We start from the raw sequence: 21213 nt of genomic DNA, 5'->3' as shown, positions 1-21213 counted from the left end.
CATATGGACTCGCACCATTCTATATACCCCGAGTCCGTTGTAAGCCTTACAGTCACTTTGTCAGGCAATTGCTGGCAAACACGGTCCACTAAACCAGGTAGTCTGACCCAATCTACACGAGCTCCCACTCCATATGCTTACCATCCCCTCCATGACAAACAACTCGATTATCCGCCTCCAACTTGCGCAGGTGCATGTCCACACTGCGGGCTGCGCCGTCCCACAATTCTCGAGGATAGTCCTTGTAGATGGCGGATACAAGAGTCCAAGTTGTACAGTATTCCTCTGATGGAAGCGACTGAAGCGCCTGGACGATCTGGTCCTCTCGAGCTTGTCTGTTCTGCAGATACCCACTGACGTGCTTCAGGCCCTCCTCTACCACGGGTCCATGTCCTGGATACACCGGACCATACTTCGCACCGCCTTCACTGAAGTCGATCATCGTGCGCAGACTAGACATGTATGTACGTAGATCCTCGAAGACGGTGCTGCCATGACCAAGGACGGTATCGGCAGTGAAGAGGGCACGGTCCGTCGGGTAGTAGAGGCAGAGAGAATCGGTGGTGTGTCCCGGAGTGTGTAAGACTTCAAGGACGGACGTCGGCGTTGCAGAGACCGTCGTCACATCCAATGTCTGGCCATGTCGTAGCTCGTGGATGTGATTGCCCGAGGAGTCGGGAGTAAATGAGTCGCTTGGTATCGAGGATAGGGTATCGAGCACGGTGCGGAATCGTGTGTCGGGAATGGTTAGGGGATACTTGTGGATGCGGGGTGGTTGGTACGGAGCGGGATCAGACCCACAATGCGTGGCCCATAGTCGTTTAAGCAAGTCCAGGACCGAAGGCAGCCCGAAGGTATGGTCATGGTGTTTGTGGGTCAGGATAATGTCCGATACATAGGGCCTGTCTACCGCATGAGGCCGCGAGGCATCTCGTAGCGCAGCTTCCAGCAAAGGAATATACGCATCCTTGCCTTCTCCGGTGTCGATCAAGATGTAGGGATTGCGTTCGCCTACAAGATAGGTGTTTGTTCCTATATGCACCGATGAGAACACGGACCGTATACAGCGTAAGACGACGTACCTTGGAGTGTGTAGGGACCGGGATTCTGACAAGCAGCGCTGAGTCGTTCAAATCGAAAGCCCTCTCTTGGGATGGCTCAGCGTACCTGCCCAAGTATCCGCACTACAGTCTTGCTAAGCTAGATGATGAATCGTTAGAACATCTGGGAATGAATTTAGACGTCAAGCTTTCCGCTCACCTGAGTAGTCGAAGGCAATGCTCTCAACGCCTCCATACTGTATGGGACCGTGTACTAAGCAGTTCACAGCTAGTGGGGAAGCCACTTGCGCATGTACAGTGCTGTGAAGCGCCGAACCGAACAATCAAACAAGCTGAATCATCTTGAACTTGGAAGTCGTGCGGGGAGTTTTCCAGCTACATCCCTGAGAAAGAGGAGCCGATACATGCCATTTCACAAGAAGCAAAGCAGTGCCCCCCTCTGGCCAGCTCTTTAATTTATGGAGGTTTGATCTGGCGTCTGTCTTGAAATGGCAGCAAATCAAACAAAGACAAACATGCTCTCACTGAGCATAGCAGGCTCGACAAACATTAGGCCACTACTGCTTGCTGCTCTTGAACGGCGACAATGGCAACCGCAGCGACCATGACACCCGTCGTCCCCTCGAATGGACCACAACAAAAGCGCAAACGGTATGTAATACTGCTGTAGATTTCTTGAAGCGTGTCGGTTCTGACTGTGGTACAGGACTCGTTCGCGTTCACCTGAAAACTCCGAACAGCCTCCTTCGTCCAGGCGGAGATCTCTCTCGCCTCCGCCTCCTAGTCGTATAGTTGAGGTACCAAAGGTCAGCGATGTTGACCCTGTGCGTCGCGCAGAGCGAGAGAAGCAGCTCGCGGCGCGGTTGGCAGCCATTGAGCTGGAGAAGTTGGGTCGGGACAAGGACAAGGACAACAAGGAGCCTAGCTTTGATCCGAAAGCTGAGTTTGCGAAACTCACGAGCACTCGGTCTGGCGGTGTCTACATGCCCCCGGCGCGTCTGCGCGCCTTGCAGGAGGCCGCGTCGAAGGACAAGACGAGTGCCGAGTACCAGCGACTCTCGTGGGATGCGCTGCGCAAGTCCATTACCGGTATCGTCAACCGAGTGAACGTCACGAACATCAAGCATATTATCCCCGAACTCTTCCAAGAGAACCTTATTCGTGGCCGAGGTCTTTTTGCGCGCAGCGTCATGAAGGCGCAGGCGGCAAGTTTGCCCTTCACACCTGTCTTTGCTGCTCTCGTGGCGATTATCAACACCAAACTTCCTCAAGTGGGCGAGTTGGTACTCACTCGTTTGATCAGTCAATTCCGACGTGCATTTAAGCGCAACGACAAGGTACGTCACTGCGGAATCGAAACATTACTGTCTACTCACAGATGTACCTAGATTGTATGTCATTCTACGACGACTTTCATTGCCCATCTTGTCAACCAAGGCGTCGCACACGAGATCATTGCCCTCCAAATCCTTGTTTTGCTACTTGAACGGCCGACAGACGACTCTATCGAGATTGCTGTTGGCTTCACGCGTGAGGTCGGCGCCTACCTCGCTGAGAACTCGCCTAAAGCCAACGCAACGGTCTTCGAACGCTTCCGCGCTGTGCTGAACGAGGGCAACATCAGTCAACGTGTCCAGTACATGATTGAGGTCCTAATGCAGGTGCGGAAAGACAAGTATAAGGACAATCCGATCATTGCAGAGGGCCTGGACTTGGTAGAGGAAGACGATCAAATCACTCATCAAATTCAGCTGGAGGAAGAGCTACAGGTACAGGAGGGCTTAAGTGAGTACTTAGCTGTATCGCTGGTTGGGTGGATGCTGATGTATATTTAGACATTTTCAAGTTTGACCCGAAATACGTGGAGAATGAGGAACGATACAAGGCTATCAAGGTTGAGATTTTGGGCGAAGATTCTGAGGATGAGGAAAGTGGTTCGGAGGAATCATCTGAGGAGGAAGAAGACGAGGAAGGCATGTTGCATTTCGCGAGTCCATTTGGTCATATTTTGACAATTTTGCAGCTGTGGAGGAAAAGGCCGGTATCGAGGACCGCACGGAGACTAACCTCATCAACCTTCGCCGTATTATTTACTTGACGATCATGAATGCATTGAACTACGAAGAAGCCGTCCACAAACTATTGAAAGTTCAGGTTCAAGAGGGCCAAGAGGTGGGTCAACCTTACTATGATCATTGAGACGCGTACTCATATACCCTCCGCAGATTGAAATGTGCAACATGATAATCGAATGTTGCTCGCAGGAGCGATCTTACTCCACTTTCTACGGTCTGATCGGTGAACGGTTCTGCAAGCTCAACCGAATTTGGAACGAGTGTTTTGAGCACGCTTTCGGGGATTACTACACAACCATTCACCGATACGAGACCAACCGACTCCGCAACATCGCCCGCTTCTTCGGACACTTGATAGCGTCAGACTCTGTCTCGTGGACGGCGATGGAGTGCATCAAGCTGACGGAGGAGGACACCACGTCTAGTAGCCGTATTTTCATCAAAATCATGATGACTGAAGTGACGGAAGCTATGGGCTTGAAGACCATAGTGGAGCGGTTCAAGGACCCAGAGGTTCAGGCCGCGTGCAGGGGTATGTTCCCGTTGGACAACCCGAAGGACACGCGCTTCGCAATCAACTACTTCACGAGTATCGGCTTGGGTGCCGTTACCGAGGAAATGCGCGAGTACTTGAAGGTATGTCCGCATCATTTCTACAGGTATGCCACGCTCACATCTGGGTTCAGAATGCCCCGAGGATCATCATGGAGCAACGCCGAGCCATGTTGGAGGCTGAATCCTCGTCGTCGGACAGTGATACCGAATCCGATGATTCCAGCGATGCTTCCTCTGACTCAGACTCAGACCCCTCATCGTCCGAAAGTGACACAGCCTCACGCTCTCCTCCGCGACGTGAGAGTGGCCGAGGCAGAGACTCGCGTTCGCCACCACCCCGTCGCAGCAATGGGCGCGGACGCGACGACTCACGGTCGCCGCCTCGTCGTTATGGGCGTGACGACTCACGAACACCTCCGCCTCCTGGCCGGCGTGCCTCTCCTTCCCCGCCTCCTCCTACACGCCTCCGGGGTGACAGGGATGCCGACCGTGACCGGTACAAGTCCCGGAGGGATTCACCCCCTCATCGCCGTGAACACTCCCCTCCGCGGAGACGCGAGTCGCCTCCGCGCCGCCGTGACTACACACCGGATCGGCGTGACCGAGCGCGCGCGCGCACTCCGTTATCGCCTTCGCCTCCCCCGCGCGCCCGATATGACAGCCCGCGGCGAAATGGAGACAGGGACAGAGATGCAAGACCGTCGAAGAATGGCTACGACCGCAGACGGCGGGACGACTCGAGGGACGACCCTAGGGAACGGCGCCGGTCGGTCTCGAGAGATCGGTACGGCCGAGACTCGAGGAAATGATTTCCACACAAAGTTCCGGTGTTATGATGCCCGCAATGTCATCTATCATGTCACGCTCTGTACCTGGTTGCCTGTAATGCCACTGCTGCTATCTTGTATGGGACTCTGTAATATGGCTTTTGCCCATGGAATTTTGAGTACGTGAGGTACAGGAGCTGCGTGCTGAAGTATCCATAAATCTGCATGGCAAAACAGCTTGAATCTCGCGTGGGAGTCAACGCGTGGTCACGTGCTGCGCCACCGACGCGTCGAGCAGACGCGCTACGTCAGGGTGGGAGAGTGCACGCGGTCGTCATGGGGTCATTTGAAAGGACCCCCTTTTCGGCGCACAGGAATACTCTGCGATAAATAATACTCCCGCTACCTCTATTCCCACATCTCCTTTCCTTCCCCTCCTCCGACACACCGCCTATCCCTCAGCCATGGTCGGTGAGTTCCCCACCACGGCCAGTGCGCCTCGCCGTAATCTTATGTGGTGATGTCCCAGGAACGAAGCGCGCCGCCGACGAGGAAGCCACTGGACCCACCACTCGGTCTGCGAAGACACCCAAAACCGCGCCCACTGGGCGGGGCGGCCGTAAAGGCGGCAAACGAGGGCCCAAAGTGCGTTTCCACGCCCTCCGGCGCGCGCCCGATAGCTGACTGTACGGCTCCCAGACCAACTTGGCCGCGTCGGCGTTCAAGGCCCGCGCGATGCCCCTGCACGTCAACATCACACACACGCCCCCGCCGCTCCCAGATGCGGCGGAGGAGGGCGAGGACGCCACGGCTGTTGCGACGGTCGACCCCGGCTTCATCGGCGCCGTGACACTCGTCCCCGACACGTTCGCCACTGGGAGCTACGGCTGGAAGGGAAGCAAGCGCCTCACCATTGAGCTCCAGAACGTCGAGAGCGCGGAGGGCGAGAAGGAGAAGGTGCATGTGATGCTGACGTACGTGCTTCCCCCCCAGCTGTCTGTTGCTCCGTTTGAACGAACCCTCGCTGACGCCATCACCTCGCCTAATAGGATAAACGCAACTGTGATGGGAAGCAAAGGCGCCAAGGAGGAGGGCGGCGAAGAGGGCGCGGACGAGCATGTCGAGAACGGTGCGGAGGCAAAGGAGGAAAACGGCGCGGAGCTCAAAGCTGAAAATGGCCTAGAGAACAAGGGCGAGAACGGCGCCGAAGAGAATAATGTCGAGGCCGACATCACGGAAGCGGCACAGGAGACGGCGGCATGAGCGTACGGGGTCTACCTTATCTTGTTTATTCAGCCTATCTGTATTACTATCTGCTGTAGTGTATTGCTGCGTGATCTAGTATAAGTGCAAATCATGATGCCAATGCACAGCATGTGTAACGAAGACATTACCAACTGCCGGGAGACTCTATGGAGGCGACATAGTAGAATAAGGGCATGTATACCCCAAAGCACAGAAAAGTCCCCATGCTATTCAGTCTACATGGACGCGATGTCAGAGATCGTCCAAGAGAATGATTACAGATATACGCACCTCAGCCAACCGCTAGTTCGCTAATGAACGTGCGTTCTCCGTAGCGGCACAGACAGTGAACTGATCGCTGTGCTTCACCCGCCGTCCTCAGCGCGTATCCCTGCAACCACTTTTGTCAACGCCTCCCGCCTCATTGGAATCCAGAGCGCCTCTCCCTGCGCGACCCCGTTCGCCCCCGGCACATCGACCGACACCACCAGCCCATGATCTCTAAACTCTGCCAACAGCGCCCGCAGCGCGCCATCACTCGTCGCAACAAACTCGTCCCGCGCCGCGCTAAACAGTCGCGCGTAATCGTACGCCGCCTCCACACCAGTCGCGCCCGCGCCCACGCCTCCCGCTGCGCCATCCGCCATCAGCTCGAGCTGCTTCCCTCCGAGCAGGACGAACAGCTTCCGCGCCTTCTGGGTCACGCTCGCCAGCACGTGCCGCGCTGCGCTCTCGCTCACAATTTGCACCCCCGCGCCGGCCGGTGCCCCCACAGCGGCGGCGGGCGCCCCGCGGCGGGTGCCCGCCGGAGCACTCGAGAGCGACGCGGGGTCTGCGCCCGCGAGCTCAAAGTCGTATGGCGCGAGCGTCGTCAGATCGTGCCAGAGCCACGCGAAGCCGCGTCGCGGGAGCGCGTTTGCAACACTATCACCGTCCATATTATCGTCGTCATCATCGCCGTCGCCGCGGGCAGCGCGGGCCTTTCCTTTGCCCTTCGCGTTCCTGCGGCTGCCGCCGGGAGCATGCGGCGCGGAGTCTGATTTGCGCGCGAAAAGCTCCGCGAGCGTCCAGCGCGTCGGCGCGGCGACGTGGTCGATCGACGCCACGAGGTGGATGCGGGGCGCAAGAGCCAGGCGGGCGAGACACGCGCGGGCCTTCGCGGTGCGCAGCCCGGGGCCGTCGACGTTGTGCACGACGAGGTAGAGGCGGGGCGCGCCGTCTTCTTCATGCGCCGCGGAGAAGATGTCGTATACCCGCTGCGTCTGCGCCTCGATCCCGGTAGCGGCGGCGGCGGCAGTGGGGAGCGCATCGTCCGCATCGCGCACGGGCGGGGTCTGCGCGATCGCCGCGAGGAGGTCGCGCAGCGCGAAGCCGGGCTGGAAGGCGTTCACGACGAGCACGTGCGCGCCGCGGCGGCGGGCAAGGGCGGCGGCGAACGCGTTGAGCACGCGGCGCTTCGAGCCGTAGCCGTGGCAGAGGACGTTGAAGCCCGCGCGGAGCTCGGCGGCCCACTGCGCGAAGAGCGCGCGGCGCGCGGGGGAGTCGGCGGCCCAGAGCGTGCGCGGCGCGGGGAGGCGCGCGAGGGCGGCGGCGTACTCCTCTGCGGCGAGCGCGGGGACGCGGTGCGAGAAGACGGCGGCGGAGGTGCGGGCGGGCCTGGCGGCGTGCGCGAAGTACGCGTCGAACGCGGTGTGCGCGGTGAAGGTGGCGCTGGGGAGCGTGTCTGGGTCTGCGGCCGCGTCGTCGAAGGGGGTGGTGTGTGCGGGCGTGCCGGGGGTGCTGGAGAAGACGGAGGACGCGCGCGAGGAGGCCCGGGTGGACGCGCGTGAGGATGTGGCAGGCGTGGAGAGCGGCCATTCCTCGACGCCGTCGTCGTCGCCTCCGTCTGTGGTGTATGTATCCGTGTGGTCTGAATGCATCGGTGCAGCCGCCCCAAACAAAGAGTGGCAGATGGAAGTCGGTCGCAGAGTCGAGCGCTGATGTGGCTGTCGATCGCGACTTGCTGCATCAAGACAATCGCCTGCCTTTTCAGGTAAGCGGGCTTATGTCGGACATTTCCGAGGCCCGTGAATTATTTGTGAAACTCCGTTGACAGCCGTTGCGCCACAGTGCGGTGGGTCTGGGCCGTTGCAATTGAGGATGGCTTGTTCCCGGTCCATGATGGATCATCTTGGTATGATAAATATAACATTATATTATGTATTAAATTCGGGCTTGCGCAGCGCATTTCCTATGACTTGAGAACTGGTCGATCGCCGTAGTGAACATGATGCATATCACTCAGTGAGATGAGAAACAAACCAGAAGGAACGAATCGTGTAGCCGCCTATTGACATGACGGACTTGGAACACTGCCTTCCGTTGGCGAATGATCTTACACCGATTCTGAGCTGGCTCACGACGCCCACGCAGTCCACGATAGCAAGTACAGCATGTCATAATGTAACAGCGAGACTAAAATAACGAGCACCCAGTAACGACAAAAGGACACGACAAAGACCAGACCAGACCAGTAGACACGCAAAGTACCTAGCTAGACACACGTACAGCAGCAGCAACCGCATCTCTGTCCGCTGTCCCTTCCCCTCTCACCCCTCACCCATCCCCCTGCGACCTCAAGTTCCAGTCCGGTGATAGTATGGTGCCGACCCGCACGCACGCCCCAAATCTGCCTGCCCCGGCACTCACTCACCAGCTCTCCAGCCAGTGATCACCACAGACGCGCCCGTCAGTGCACAAGCGTGAGGATGCGCTCATAGTCCTTCCGCACAGTGTTGAACGTCTCCTCCAGCTTGCTCTGCCGCTCCTCCTTGTCCAGCTGCGACAGCGCGTCCTGCATCATCCCGCATCAGTCTCACACAACCAGACACAAAGCGCGCGCGAAACAAAACCATCCACTCACAAAGTTGAACCGGTACAGCCGCTCCTTCACCTGCAGCCGGTATTTCTTCTGCGCCTTCACGTCCGCCGGGTCGAGGTACCGCAGGACCAGCATCTCGACCAGCCGGTGGAACTGCCGCTATCATCCCCACCCCCCACATCCCTTTCGTCAGCGCAACCCGCGAACCCGTCAACAATCAGCCACTCACGCTAGCGATCTTCAGCTCGTTCCGCCACTTCTCAAGCCACGCCTTGTCCGCCGGCGGGCCCAGCCTCCCCCGCTTCGCTGCCGCCCTGCTGCGCGCAGCGCCATTCGTGCCCACGCGGCCCCCACCGTCGATGCTCACGCCAGTATCACCCGGCTCATTTATGGCACCCAGCGCATCACGCTCCCGCCCGTTTCCGTTTTCCCGCCCATTCTCGTACCCGTTCGCACAGTGCCCGTGCCCGTGCGCGCGGCCGCCCCGCACGCGCCGCGGCACGCGCCCGCCCGCCGTGCCCGCCCAGCACTCGCCCAGCGCCTCCCGCATAAAGCGCTCGTTCGCAAACAGCATCTTGAGGTCGTTCCGGTCGCGCAGGTCCTCGAACGCCTCCGCGGGGTCCTCGACCGTCAGCTCCGCGATGTGCGGCGACGCGAGGACATGCTGGTAGATCGCGGTGTAGAGCGCGGCTGGTGGCCAGATCAGGGAGTCAGGGCGAGAGGGTAGGACAAACGCGTTAGCGCAGGGAGGGCGGATCGAGTGGGCGTACTTACAGCCATGCCCCTCTTGCTGGTACGGCGGCAGGATAACGAATTGGCTGCAGGAAGATGGGCCAGATGGCGTTAGTATCGCCCCGAACACCGGAGCCCCAAAAAGGAAATAAACGCATTCCGAGCGCCATATCGTGCGCAGATCAGCGGTCACCAAGCGAAGGCCGCACACGAGGCCATGGACAGCACACTTCCTCCCCCACAACCACCCACTACTCGCCGCGGAGCAAGCGCGTTGAGCCGACTCGCTTCGAGCGCTCGCGTTGCCGCCGTCCCGCGTCGCGCTCTGTTTCGTTTCATGCGCCGCGCTCTGTCTCGTTTCTAGCTCTGTGACTCCGCGATCCCGCAATCCCAGCGATCTTGCCGCTTATGAGATGCAAGCCGTAAGAGAAAACGCACCTTATCCGCATCCTCACGCGCTCCGGGAAGCAGTAGAACGGGTACAGCGACGAGTACCCCACAAAGTGGTATGTCGCAATCGACGGATCGGAGCGGCGTTTGCGTTTTTCGTACCTGCTCGCGCGGGTGTTCGTGGTGGTGGCACAGCGCGCGCAGAGGGAAGAGGCGATTTCGCACAAGCGGAGGGAGAAGGATAAGGATTAGCGGGTAGCACGGCGCGCGCGGGCGATAGCAGGACGCACAGGACAACAAACTCCCAGGTCTCCTCGTCCTCGCGGATGTACGAGCCCGCCTCGATGTAGAGCAGGACGAAGAGTTGCATGCGGCGGTGGTATTCGCGGAAGCGGGGCGTCGCCCATGTGCACTGTGGCCAGAGGAAAAGCAACGCAGCGCGTCAGCACCATTTCTCTGCTTGTCTTACACCTGCCGACGCCGTTTCGCCCCCTTTCCCCGCTCCTGTTCTCCGCCACTCCCTCGTGCGCGCGCGTTCCCATCCGAACAGAAGCACGAAACAACAAAGGAACTCACGTGGTAGACTTCAAACTCGACCGTCTCCTCGTCCTCAGGGCTGAGAAATTGCGGGATGGCGATGTGCTTGCCCTTGCGGGAGAGCGCGCCGGCGGGGCGTGAATAGGCGTGGACGCAGGTGCCGGGCGGGGTGAACGCAAGCGCGTCCTCTTCGACGCGAGCGAGAAAGTCGGCCTCGGTGGTGTAGTAATCTGTGGATGCGTTAGCGGTAGGAGACAGCGGCGGGAAAGAGAGGGAGACGCGATGCCTGCCACGCACCTGATGGGATGAATTTGCGCAAGGTGGCCTCGATGTCGTCGACGGCAGATGAGGAGGGGAGGCGCTCGGCGTAGGTGATGTTGAGGAACTGGGCGAGGGAGCCGGAGGCGAATTTGAGCTGTGTGGGGTGGGGGAGCGTCGGGGCGGGAGAGGACGCGGGGCGGAGGGACGGGGACGCGGGGGAGCGGGAGGAGCGGGATGTGGATGGGGGCGAGAGGGAAGGCGGGGAGGGGAGGGGAGAAGGGGGGTCAGCCTGTTGTGTGGGACGCGTCGGTGGGAGGGGACGCACGTCGACGGTGAGGTCGCGGTAGCCGTATATCTTCTCGTCCTCGCCGAAGATCTGGGGGCGCGGGTCAGCGCTGGATTACGGACGCGATTGCGGTGCGCGACGCGTCGCGGGGGCACAGCGACGTACGGGGTAGGTAAAGGTGGGGTGGAAGCCCTCGTAGGCCTCGCGGGCGGTGAGAGCGGCTTTGTCGTCCTTTGCGCGGACTGGGGGGCGGTGAGTGTGTATGTCAGCGGGGGAGGAAGGGGGAGCGAACCGAGGGAGAGGCGGAAGGCCTCGTTCGCGTCTGCGGCCCAGAGGGCGGGATTGTGGGGCGGGGGCGCGAGGGGCATGATGGTCATCGCCAAGGGCGGGACGTGGAGGAGGAGAGAGGAGTGCGGAGTGGCCAGGGCAGAGGGAGGAGCAGCAGAGAGCGAGACGGCGAGAGAGAGCAGCTGCATTCTCGGCTCGTTCTTGGCCGTGGCTCAGCGGGCGCCTGCTGAGATCGCATGCCCGATGTGGCCTGGGTCGCCCGCGCCCGCCCAGGCCCCGCCGCGCACCCAGACCCCAGACGTCATGTGCCCGCTCCCCTGGCCCGTCCCTCCCCACAACGGAAGACGCGATCCTCCGTCCGTCCGATCGCCTGTAGCCGCGCAGACTCTACACTCCCTGCGCCCACCGCCGTCTGCCCAGCGTCCTCGCAGCCAGCCCCCCTTCCTCCCCCCTCTGACACAGCCCGTGCGCGACACCCAGCGCGCACTCCGTCACCAGCATCTGCACCCGCGCGCCCTCCCAGGCCCACTCCACCCGATCGTCCCTTCCCCCTCCTAGCTTATCGCCCCATCATGATCACCCCCCCACCGCGCACACCGCTGCCAGCGCTACAAGCTCAAGACCAGCACAGGCGCGGGCCCATCACCGGCAACGTACACCCACGTTCACGCCAACCACGCCCTCCCGCAAGGCGCCCCCCCGGCCTGGGCCTGCTCGGCGAAGACGCGGAGATAGCCCCGTCCAGAACGCAGAACCCACAAGAAGCCCTCGCCCCACAGCCCACCCCCGCTCGAGGCCCATCGAGATCCTCCGTATAGCGCCCGCGATCGCACCCCCTGTCCCTGCTCCCCGCGCCCCCGCCAACAGGCGCATCAGCGCCCCAACGTCGGCAATGTCGCGCAAGTCCGCGTCCGGCCCAAAACACCGCGCACGTCTGGCCCTACGACGCGCCATGTCCCCAGCTCCCTCCCTCGGGCGAATTCGCACTCAAAATGCCAACCTGTATTTAGTGACCGTTGTCCCTCACCGGCAGCGTGATGTACGCGTCGATGTCCACCGCCGCTATCCATCTATCGCATCTTTGTCTTGCTCACGCCGTGCACACCACCGTGGCAGCAGGACGCCTTGGCGCGGTCCAGATTTACTGAACAGCACACATCTTGAGGCCTGATGGCGCGCACGTCCCCACCGCGTAGCCAGAAAACCGGACGCCAAGCCGCTTGGTGCGTCCACCGGATGTCAGTCAGGCACGAAGCCTAGCGTCGCAATATTTACGCCGGGCTTGCCTCGCACCGCCGCGCCTCAGTGCGTCTGCGCTATGCGGGCTCACGCCGCCGCTGGCGCAGAGATGCCATGGCCGGAGAGGCAAGGTCCACAGTCGCGTGCACCACACGGCTCCTGCTCTTCCCGCGTCGCGCCACCCGTCCTATCCGCCAGCATCGACCAGGCCCGCTCGAGCGCGCGCGGTGCGTCCAATGTAGTATAGCCCCGACGCGGTGGTGCTCCGGATGGTTCACCCCCTCCCCTCGTCTCTGCATGCTGCAGTCCCACATCGGCGGCTGGGCCCGAGTCGAGCGCACGTGCGTATTATCCGCCGCGCGAACACACCCTCTTTCACCCGCCCCCGGGTTCCACACCATCCGTGCTATTGGTTGCTTGCTCTGACTCTTGCCCGCGTGCAGGACGCTAGTGCGCGGCGCGCAGCAGATGGCAGGCACCGCGCCGCGCTCTGCGCTGCGCTGCGGGCTGCGGGCAATACATGCGGGCCCAGAGCTCACCCTTGCACCACCGAGTAGCACGACAGCATGTCTATCACGCGGTCGCGGCAGGAGTCGTGCGGGGCCCCCGGCGCGCGCGCGCGCCCACGGCGGGAGAAGCGGAGACGTGTCAATTGGAGTCTATTTCGCGACGAGACAGCATCTCGCGCATCTCGCGGAGGGAAATACTCCAGCACCCCACCTCCCAGCCCTCTTCGTGTCTAGGGCTCAGAGAGGGGACGCGTGCCGAGGAGCCGTCCGCTGAGCCATCTGCGCGCTGGGTCTCATGTCCGTATTTCCGTATTGGCCCAGACGACCCTCGTGGGCTGGGCCGGCCAACTACCGTCGCGTCTCGCGATTGTATAGGTGTGTTGTGACCGCCGATGTGTCCTTTCGCGCTGAACCACACGGCGTCCCTGATCACCGCAGCCCTTGTTCCTGCGAAAATCGTCAGTGCACTCGTGTTGGCCTGGCCAGGGCGCGGTCCCTGGAAATCACCGCAATTGGGTGGGCTGGGTGACGGTCAGTTCAGCGATGCAGCGGTTCTGCACGCTGTGCTGTCCAATGCGCCGCAGGGCCATCCGCGGCACGCACTTGATGTTCTAGCCGCTACTACTGACTGAGCGGTCCCCTTTCTCCGACAGGCGTATGTCCTGCGCCCTACATCGAAGTCGGCCAAATCAAACACGCAATTTCTACATAGCACACTAATGCGAATATCTGTCGTCGTCCCCTGGCACTCGTCATGTATATACACCCTCATCTCCGCAGCCGGTATTCAGGGGGCTCCCTAGGACCTGCTTCGACTCCGCGGCACTGCTCGGTCGTTCGCGAGCCTCATCCGTCGTACGCCTATAACGCCCGACGATCCAGCTGAACCGAAGCTCACCTTGATTTGTCGGCTTTCACCGCTTCATCCCCGTCTCCCGCATGCACGCATCCTTGCCTCTCCCAGCCCTCAAAGACCCAGAGCTGTCCACCGCTGTCAGATGATAGAATGATGACCGTGGCGCCCAGCTGCAGCCCGAGTAGTTGGCTCAGCGAAGACGCGCAGCGTGGCATGGAAGCTGGGAAGCCCCGGAAGACGCGCGAGGGCATGGCGTGTTATGGGACGCCTGCGCCCGGAGACCCAGTGAGATAGTGGCCCTCAGCGAGACGGGGCTCTGTGCCTGTCGCGGCAAGATGCAGGACCTGCTGGTAGACTAGCGTGGGGCATGCCTGGCCAGGCGGTTCCGTCTGCTCTTCACATTACAGTAACTTTCCTCCATCACCAAGACATTTCAGGTGCTGCTGGTTTGGACAAACGGCGTTTCCCGGGAAAGGCCGAGAACACTATGTATGTATTCATCTCCGGGAAGGTTGTACGGTGTCCACAGGCTACCGCGGTCCCGGATTTCGGGCGTACCGTCCAAATCTGGTAGTCGGATATTACTTGCATCATCACAATGACGATGTGGTCGTGGAATGCATCATCTGGTGCGTGTTGATACGACAACGTCCGAGCTGTATATTGCAATGCACAGGAGGGCGAGTGCGTGGGGATAAATACTAGTACATGACTCTCTCCACATCGATATCTGGCCCTCCATTCCATGTGTCCGTCCCATCTCCTGCACCGCCTACCAGCTATCAGGAGGCCATGTTGGCGGCCCGCTCTTCGAAGGCATGCATCAGATGCCTTCCCAGACCTCGCAGTCGAGTGAGTGTCCCATATTTAGTTCCGCCTCCATCTTTCACCAGTTTTGATGTAATCATCACACAGCATTCACCGTCCGCCCCATCTACGTCCAGAGAGCGGCTTATGAAGCCCAAAATCGGGCTCAACGGGATATGGATACGCCGGCGCAATGGCCACGAGTGCTTCGCGCCTTGGAAGCAAGTCTTCTTCGCCGTCGTTTACCGTAAGGGCTCCTCGCTCGATCGCCGCCACGCGCGGACGGTCTACTTGCAGTGACGTGCCTCTGGTCGACTGTGGACATACGGCCTTGAACCTTGTCGATGCCCGTCCCTTTACACATGGCCCCAGCTGTTCTGGCCGCCGAAGCATCTCTGATTTGTTAAGTCTGAGGCCTGGACGGACCCTGGTTCTCCGTTTCTCCTCCCATATCGTTTCGAAGACAGGCGCCGTGTGGGCACTCAGCATTCCGCTTTCTGATAGCTCGGCCCCTCTGCCCCTGAGACGAATTCGAAGCCAGCGACGCGTTCATAGGCCCGCAGACTGACGTCCTGACAAGATCGGCTGCACCCCAAATGTTGCGGGCTTCGTGCGTCTCGTGTGTGAACGGCTTACTCTTTGGTGACACATATATATTTGCAATCCCCAGATTGCACTGGAGCCCAGGCACCGTCGACGATGGCCCCTCGATATCAACTATCAGCCAAGTCAGCAGCAATCTGACTTCCACAGGGCGTCGTGCCGGGAACGCGGAAGCGCGACGACGGTCAGGATGTGCTTGATGTATGTGACATCGTGCAGAGCCCTGCGGGGGGCACAGCCTCATCTTCCTCGTCCTCATCGGAAACGGTCCACACGTCACCCTACCCATGGGAGCTTCGTTTCCCATGCAATTAGGGTCTGGTTTGCCTACCTACTCCTAATGGCTACACCCAAAGTTCTCGCGCTAGTTTTTCTGGGGCCAGCCCACGGTGGAATGGGGCGAGCGGCGGCCCGTGTCGACATGACATCACGATACCAGAGCGACAACCGCTATGTGGCTTGACTCGAGACGAGTTGGCCAGCCTTCTACGGTTTCTCTTCCGTAAAACTTCTTGGATGTAAGCTCAGGACACCAGCTATCCAGGAACGTGCACGATAAGGTGCACATGAGTGGCCACTACTGTGGTCCATTCAGAGTTCATGATTAGACGACCTGCAAATCATGACCTCATGCTGTATTTCTTGGCGTTGTTTCCTTCGGTCATGTCATTAAGAGTGCTCAATGTCTCCTTGGCTGTGAATAGACGTCATTGAATGGACGGACCCGCAAACATCCTGGCGTCATTCTCCGGAAATGAAGTTGCGATGACCGATACATTCTAGACGCACCCGTGCAATCACAGGCGACTAAAATCTTCCGATTACGTTGGAAAATTACATCGAGTGGGAATGGGGAGAGGATAGCTCTCGTGCAAGAAGCTAGCGTGAGCCTGGGTTGAATCACCCTATCGTAGCAGGCTTATACACCGAACAGACACGCCTCCCTAAACCGTACCTCAGTCCGTCTTCTTCGGGTCTGCGCTACCACCAACATCTTGCAGACGCACTGCAGGAGGAGTAGCAGCGGGACCAGCACCCACAGGCCTGGTGACAGCAGCACTTGAAAGCATCCCACTGACGATGCTCTTGTAGATCATGCCGAAGTCAGTCCCAGGAGGCAAAATATTGGCTAGAAGCTCACAGTAAATGATTGAACCGAGCGCGACGCATTTTGAAATAAGATCCGCGTCGTGGGATAGACCTACCGAGACCTCGGTCATTTTGTAATGTTTGGAACGTACAATGGGATGTGACGGACCTTGCCAACAAGATGTCGTGTATTGTCCCTGGACACATACACAGAAAGCCGCGTGTACGCAAACTTCGTTGCAGAGAACGACTGTTTATTCACCATGCTGCTTTCAGTATCACCAACAGACTCGCGACTTTAGTGAATCACCTTGTTGGTCATCCACTGGACCTGATCGATAAGTGCCGTGTTTGCGAGCTTGTCGAGCAAAAGAGCAGGGCGCGACATCTGCACATCGGTGAGGACTCCTGCTGCAGATTAGATAGTGGTAGAGAGGCGAGCATACCAAGGCCTCGGTTCGTAGGGTGCGCACGTCGACGCCTCGAGCGCGAACTATTTGTGTGATTGAATGATATGCACGAGGAAGAATAGTGAGCTGATTTCTCATACCGGAAGCCAGCCAGCTGGTACTGATCGCAGATCCAATAATCAAGATGAGGCCTCGTTCCCTAAAGAGCCAAAGTGTTAGGGATTGTTAGCAGGGTTACGGAGGAGTGTAGGTCGGACATACTTTTGAGCCATACCGAGAAGAACCAGTTTCGCTATCTTCGCCGGCGCAAACACATTGGCGGTGAGTACGTCATCAACGACCTGATCAGAGACAGTCGAAATATCGTTCGACAGCTTGCATGTCTTGTCTTCATGCAGGACTGGAGAGCAGGCTGTTCAGGAAAAGCAACAAGCAAAAGCATGAAATTTTGAATGTACCAAGGACACCGATATCGAGGTCGGCAAGCTCAGAGACGACATCCTTCCATTGATTGTCATCGCGAATTCTGACCTGATCAATGACAAGGGCCTTCATCTGGATAGGGGCAGCTTCAGGACCGCAAGTCGATCCTTCCGGTGTCATAGTATTCAGATAAAACAATCCAAGCTCGAAAGTAAAATCACTACGTACTTATCTCCGACAGCAGTAGATCCAGCGCGGCCTGGTCGCGTCCGGTTACCAAGATATTGAAGCCCTCACGGGCGAGGCGGAAGGCGCATTCTCTGGCGCGCCCGTCGGTGGCATTGGTGACCACTAAGGAGAAGGATACTCGTGAATTCCCTGCATCACATGGCAGAAATCAGAACACACCCGCCCAAGCACCTTGTCCAGCGCCATATCTAGCAGCCTGGAGGTACCCATACGAACAGTTAGTACGAGCACGATGTCCGGCCGACACACGGATCTCACACCAATCCGTGCCTTGACGAGCCTGTTGATGGCCTGTAGGATCAATTTGACGATTGAGAGAAGCCCGATCGCGATGAGGAAAGTAGATATAACTGGATGGTTGGCCACTATTCGGGCAGTCGTCATATCACTGTTAGTGGATTCGGTCAGAATGTCACTCACAGAAGCCTTGGTTCCGTCGGGGATATGGGGGTAAACGAGGGTAACGCTTCAGGAAACGAGGAAAATGCTGGAGGGGACGCATGGTAGATGATCACTATATTCAGGTGGTGGTGTCAGTAGCAAGACGTTGAGTCCCTTTATACGTCCTCCTTTACTGCGGAAGCAAGAAAGATCGCAGGCGGACAGATATCGCGTGTCCTTCCCTCACTTACGTACTCAAGATACGTCTGACACGTCGCTGCGTACTGCTGCTCGAAGGTTACATATGACTGACCATGACCGGGCGTCGACGCAGTATTCACACTATACCGACGGCGATCGCTAACCGGGTGAGCGACACTTGATGATCACAGTCGACATGGGTTAAGCATGACAAGACTGTGCATCGCAGTAGATAGTTATCCAGTAGAGATCGCGAATCACAGCTTCCCAGTCAGCTCGAGATATTTCTCGAGCGTGTGCCTATTCAAACCTCTCGCGCAACTCAGTGCGTTGCCCTCGGGGAAGGCTGTTCGAGACGCACCAGGTGATTAGACAGGTGACAATGGCCCCTAAACGACAGAATCTCTCAGTTCGCTGAAACAATCACACGTCTTCCGAGGGCTCCGCCGCTAGGTTGGCCACAATTTGCTCATATTGCTATGAATGAACGTACACTCTCGCTGTTGCTGCTATTACGTTACCACATTGAGGCTCCCAGTCCTACCAGCGTAAGGAAAGAGGAAAGTGATATACCATCTGGGTGCCTCGCCCCGAGCTTGCGCCTATCGCAGCGTCACCAGCTCTGTGCATCATTCAACGTCAGCAATCTCGGAAGCCAACAAGCCGATAAGAGCACCCACCCTCTCCCGACGTCGGGTGAATCGCCACTGTATCGTCCAGATCCTTCTTCGTCGCGCCCATCTTGACCGCGACCCCGAAGCCCTGCATGACCTCGTCGCTTCCCAGTCCAATGATGTGGATGCCCACGACGCGCTCTTCGGGCCCCGTGACGATCAGCTTGTACACCGAGGGCTCCTTGTGCTCCTCCGGGAGCATGGAGAAGTAGAGGGCGCGGAAGCTCGACTTGTCTGAGCAGGTCGTTCAGTATATAGGATCAGGATACATTCTGGGAATTGCACGCACAGATCTTGATATTCGCGTCTCCGTACTTCTTGCGAGCCTCGGGCTCAGTCAGGCCAACCGTTCCGATCGTCGGGTGCCTGCGCGCATGCACGCATACAGTCAGCCAGCGTGCCCCATACACTCAAGTAGACGACACGCACGAAAAGACGACCGTCGGGATGTTTTCGTAGCTCAGCTTGTCGGTTTTGTACTGCTCACCGCCGTACAATCGGTTGCTCAGCCTCCGCCCAGCTGCAATCGCAACCGGCGTCAGTAGCGCCTTTCCGCACACGTCTCCGAGCGCATAGATCCCATCCACGTTGCTCTCCTGCCACTCGTTGGCGACCACCTGGCCCTTCTCGTCTAGCTTCACGCCGAGCTCCTCGAGGCCAAGCCCCTCCGTGTTCGCGTGCCGCCCGATCGCCCACAAGAGCACGTCCGCCTCGACCTTCTCGCCCTTGTCCGTGTGGATCGTCAATGTCTGTCCCCGCGCGCCCTCGACCTTCGTCACCTTCGCCCCCTTGTGGAAGTTGATGCCCGTGTGCTCCATCCACTTCGTGAGCGTCTCGCCTAGCACGGGGTCGAACGTGCGCAGGACAGTGTCCCCGCGGATCAGCACGTCCACCTCGCTCCCAAGCGTGTGGAACACGCCCGCGAGCTCGACGGCGATGTATCCGGCGCCGACAACGACGACGCGCTTCGGTTGCTTCTCGAGGTCGAAGAAACCGTCTGAGTTGATGCCCAGGCTTGCGCCGGGAATGTCCTTGTCGCTCGGGATCGTCGGGCGCCCGCCCGTCGCGACCACAATCTTGTCGGTCTTGAGCTCGTACTTCGACCCGTCTGCCCGAGTGACCTGAACGACGTTGCACGAGAGGATGCGAGCTGTGCCTTGGTGTAGCTCGACGCCCTCCTTTGCTACGTTGTTGTCGTAGATACCGTTCAACCTGCGAATGTACGCGTCGCGTTGGGGCTTGAAGGAGTCCCAATCGAATTTGGGGGTGCCAACGCCCTCGCCCTTAAATTGATATGCGGAGGCATGTTTGAGTTTCTCGGCAATGTCTGCAGCATGCCACATGATCTAACAGACATGTTATAGCGCGAAGCCGATCGACCAAAATTCAATGAAACAAACCTTCTTGGGTACACAACCTATAAAAGCGCAATGTTAGTTAGCCATAGGTGATATGCAGGTCAAGTCAGATCGGCGCTCCACAATCCGGAATGCAAAGACCACAGTGTTTGTGGGCTTCCCAAAGCCCGCCAGATACCAAGCGAACAGGGAAGCTACTCCATGAGTGCTAGTCACGCTGACTTTGCTGCGGTCATCCTCCTTGCAGCGTACGTCGAAACCAAATGTCTATTCGGACGAAGTCCTTTGAAGGAAATGCGCGACTGCATTCCAACCCAGAGGTGAATATGCCGCATATATGCTCCCGTCGCGCATCACACATGCGGTAGCTATCTCGGCGCCCATCACACTCGACCAATCGGACCCGTTCTGAAGAGCGGGTTGAGCGGACATACCGACATTCACGCAAGTACCACCAAGTCTCTCTGTCTGCTCAATGAGCGCAACTTTCGCTCCGTAAGAAGCTGCGCGACGCTGATATGTGTGAATAGCTTAGAAAACAACCTTGTTTGTGTAATTTGGCACGTACTGATCCTGCTACACCACCGCTACCACCGCCAATCCAGACAATGTCAAATTTCTCGTGACCGGGCTTCGTGACGGGCGGCATATTCGATGTCGAGGGTGTAGAAAGATATCTAGTAAACTGTTTGGATGATCGTCGATGTCAGCACTGTGTCAAATGCCCACAGCGCAGCGACGAACGCACCAATGCGAGTCTGCGAGATGCTATTCTGGATGCAAGAGGGGCCGTGGTAAGCGTGCGCGCTGGAGATAACAACGATATGGCGGGTTCGGAGATCGATAGGGAAGGTGAGAGGTGAGAGATGCGGACAGCCCGCGCTTTATAGCAAGATGCGAACGGGCGTGTCAGCTGGAGGACAAGTCGAGGGCGTGTCATATGACGCAAGAGCTCGTCCGCCTCGAAGATTATAATAATCAGCCAGTCTGCTCGCAAATCAATGCAGCACGCTCAACAACGCGTCTCTTCCAGCGCTCTCTGAGTCAGCTCGCCGCCTGAAACAACCTGCTAGTCGCGTCGTCGCAATTGAAAAGTCGTGTATGTATGCACGTGCCCGAGAGTGCCCATGCTCGCATCATCGTCCATCCGGCATCGCGTAACGCGCAACGCATCGCGATCGAGTGATCGGCCAGCGTCTACTTGGGATCTTGACCGGGTCGTCCTAACGTACGGGAGCGGCGCAAGCCTCTTTCACGATGATGGTGTCTACATGTCGAGATAAAAAGGACGCACGGAACACAGGTGTAATGGTGAGACCCTTCCTACATAGGACAGCACTGGCACCGACCCTGTGTA

The 21213-nt window shown here is 58.6% G+C and overlaps 9 protein-coding genes across 9 annotated transcripts; 3 read left to right on the top strand and 6 right to left on the bottom strand.

Moving 5' to 3' along the window:
* Window positions 1-112: 112 nt before the first annotated feature.
* Window positions 113-1296, bottom strand: POSPLADRAFT_1044314 (hypothetical protein; the record flags this gene model as incomplete). Its single annotated transcript, XM_024478512.1, has 4 exons — window positions 113-1032; window positions 1083-1107; window positions 1168-1200; window positions 1261-1296. 4 exons carry the CDS (start codon window positions 1294-1296, stop codon window positions 113-115), a joined length of 1014 nt encoding a protein of 337 aa, XP_024341663.1.
* A 332-nt stretch (window positions 1297-1628) lies between these two features.
* On the top strand, window positions 1629-4597 carry POSPLADRAFT_1073225 (hypothetical protein). Its single transcript, XM_024482583.1, has 7 exons — window positions 1629-1712; window positions 1768-2398; window positions 2450-2846; window positions 2897-3052; window positions 3085-3233; window positions 3287-3772; window positions 3823-4597. Exons 1-7 carry the CDS (start codon window positions 1648-1650, stop codon window positions 4498-4500), a joined length of 2562 nt encoding a protein of 853 aa, XP_024341662.1. The 5' UTR covers window positions 1629-1647; the 3' UTR covers window positions 4501-4597.
* A 297-nt stretch (window positions 4598-4894) lies between these two features.
* On the top strand, window positions 4895-5777 carry POSPLADRAFT_1038831 (hypothetical protein). The gene is made up of 4 exons (XM_024477452.1): window positions 4895-4929; window positions 4988-5103; window positions 5158-5432; window positions 5508-5777. The coding sequence occupies exons 1-4, from the start codon at window positions 4923-4925 to the stop codon at window positions 5719-5721; spliced, it is 612 nt and encodes a 203-aa protein (XP_024341661.1). The 5' UTR covers window positions 4895-4922; the 3' UTR covers window positions 5722-5777.
* A 303-nt stretch (window positions 5778-6080) lies between these two features.
* Window positions 6081-7427, bottom strand: POSPLADRAFT_1079661 (hypothetical protein; the record flags this gene model as incomplete). Its single annotated transcript, XM_024482982.1, has 1 exon — window positions 6081-7427. A coding segment is annotated over one exon (1347 nt), but the record flags the coding sequence as incomplete, so codon positions are not given.
* Window positions 7428-8431: 1004 nt separating this feature from the next.
* Window positions 8432-11137, bottom strand: POSPLADRAFT_1133775 (hypothetical protein; the record flags this gene model as incomplete). The annotated part of the gene is made up of 12 exons (XM_024484394.1): window positions 8432-8536; window positions 8606-8722; window positions 8793-8945; window positions 9066-9253; window positions 9338-9381; window positions 9734-9847; window positions 9976-10097; window positions 10250-10452; window positions 10520-10637; window positions 10809-10859; window positions 10935-11011; window positions 11062-11137. 12 exons carry the CDS (start codon window positions 11135-11137, stop codon window positions 8432-8434), a joined length of 1368 nt encoding a protein of 455 aa, XP_024341659.1.
* A 1240-nt stretch (window positions 11138-12377) lies between these two features.
* POSPLADRAFT_1038830 (hypothetical protein) lies at window positions 12378-13176 on the top strand. Its single transcript, XM_024477451.1, has one exon. It carries the CDS (start codon window positions 12411-12413, stop codon window positions 12720-12722), a length of 312 nt encoding a protein of 103 aa, XP_024341658.1. The 5' UTR covers window positions 12378-12410; the 3' UTR covers window positions 12723-13176.
* Window positions 12945-13912, bottom strand: POSPLADRAFT_1053671 (hypothetical protein; the record flags this gene model as incomplete). Its single annotated transcript, XM_024480438.1, has 2 exons — window positions 12945-13326; window positions 13704-13912. The coding sequence occupies 2 exons, from the start codon at window positions 13910-13912 to the stop codon at window positions 12945-12947; spliced, it is 591 nt and encodes a 196-aa protein (XP_024341657.1).
* Window positions 13913-15868: 1956 nt separating this feature from the next.
* On the bottom strand, window positions 15869-17744 carry POSPLADRAFT_1073220 (hypothetical protein; the record flags this gene model as incomplete). Its single annotated transcript, XM_024482582.1, has 12 exons — window positions 15869-16156; window positions 16213-16272; window positions 16330-16410; window positions 16471-16548; window positions 16607-16653; window positions 16711-16769; window positions 16832-16970; window positions 17029-17160; window positions 17222-17344; window positions 17402-17438; window positions 17501-17607; window positions 17663-17744. 12 exons carry the CDS (start codon window positions 17742-17744, stop codon window positions 16028-16030), a joined length of 1074 nt encoding a protein of 357 aa, XP_024341656.1. The 3' UTR covers window positions 15869-16027.
* Window positions 17745-18274: 530 nt separating this feature from the next.
* Window positions 18275-20879, bottom strand: POSPLADRAFT_1178402 (hypothetical protein). Its single transcript, XM_024488590.1, has 8 exons — window positions 20605-20879; window positions 20425-20541; window positions 20291-20369; window positions 19899-19915; window positions 18928-19844; window positions 18788-18864; window positions 18505-18732; window positions 18275-18446 (listed from the first exon to the last, which is right to left on the bottom strand). The coding sequence occupies exons 1-8, from the start codon at window positions 20794-20796 to the stop codon at window positions 18427-18429; spliced, it is 1647 nt and encodes a 548-aa protein (XP_024341655.1). The 5' UTR covers window positions 20797-20879; the 3' UTR covers window positions 18275-18426.
* Between the last annotated feature and the right edge of the window lie 334 nt (window positions 20880-21213).

The sequence above is a fragment of the Postia placenta genome, assembly GCF_002117355.1.
Source record: "Postia placenta MAD-698-R-SB12 unplaced genomic scaffold POSPLAscaffold_3, whole genome shotgun sequence".
NCBI classification, from domain to species: Eukaryota; Fungi; Basidiomycota; class Agaricomycetes; order Polyporales; family Adustoporiaceae; genus Rhodonia; species Rhodonia placenta.
Note: the sequence above shows the minus strand (reverse complement) of the source record. Positions and strands in the feature narration are given on the sequence as shown.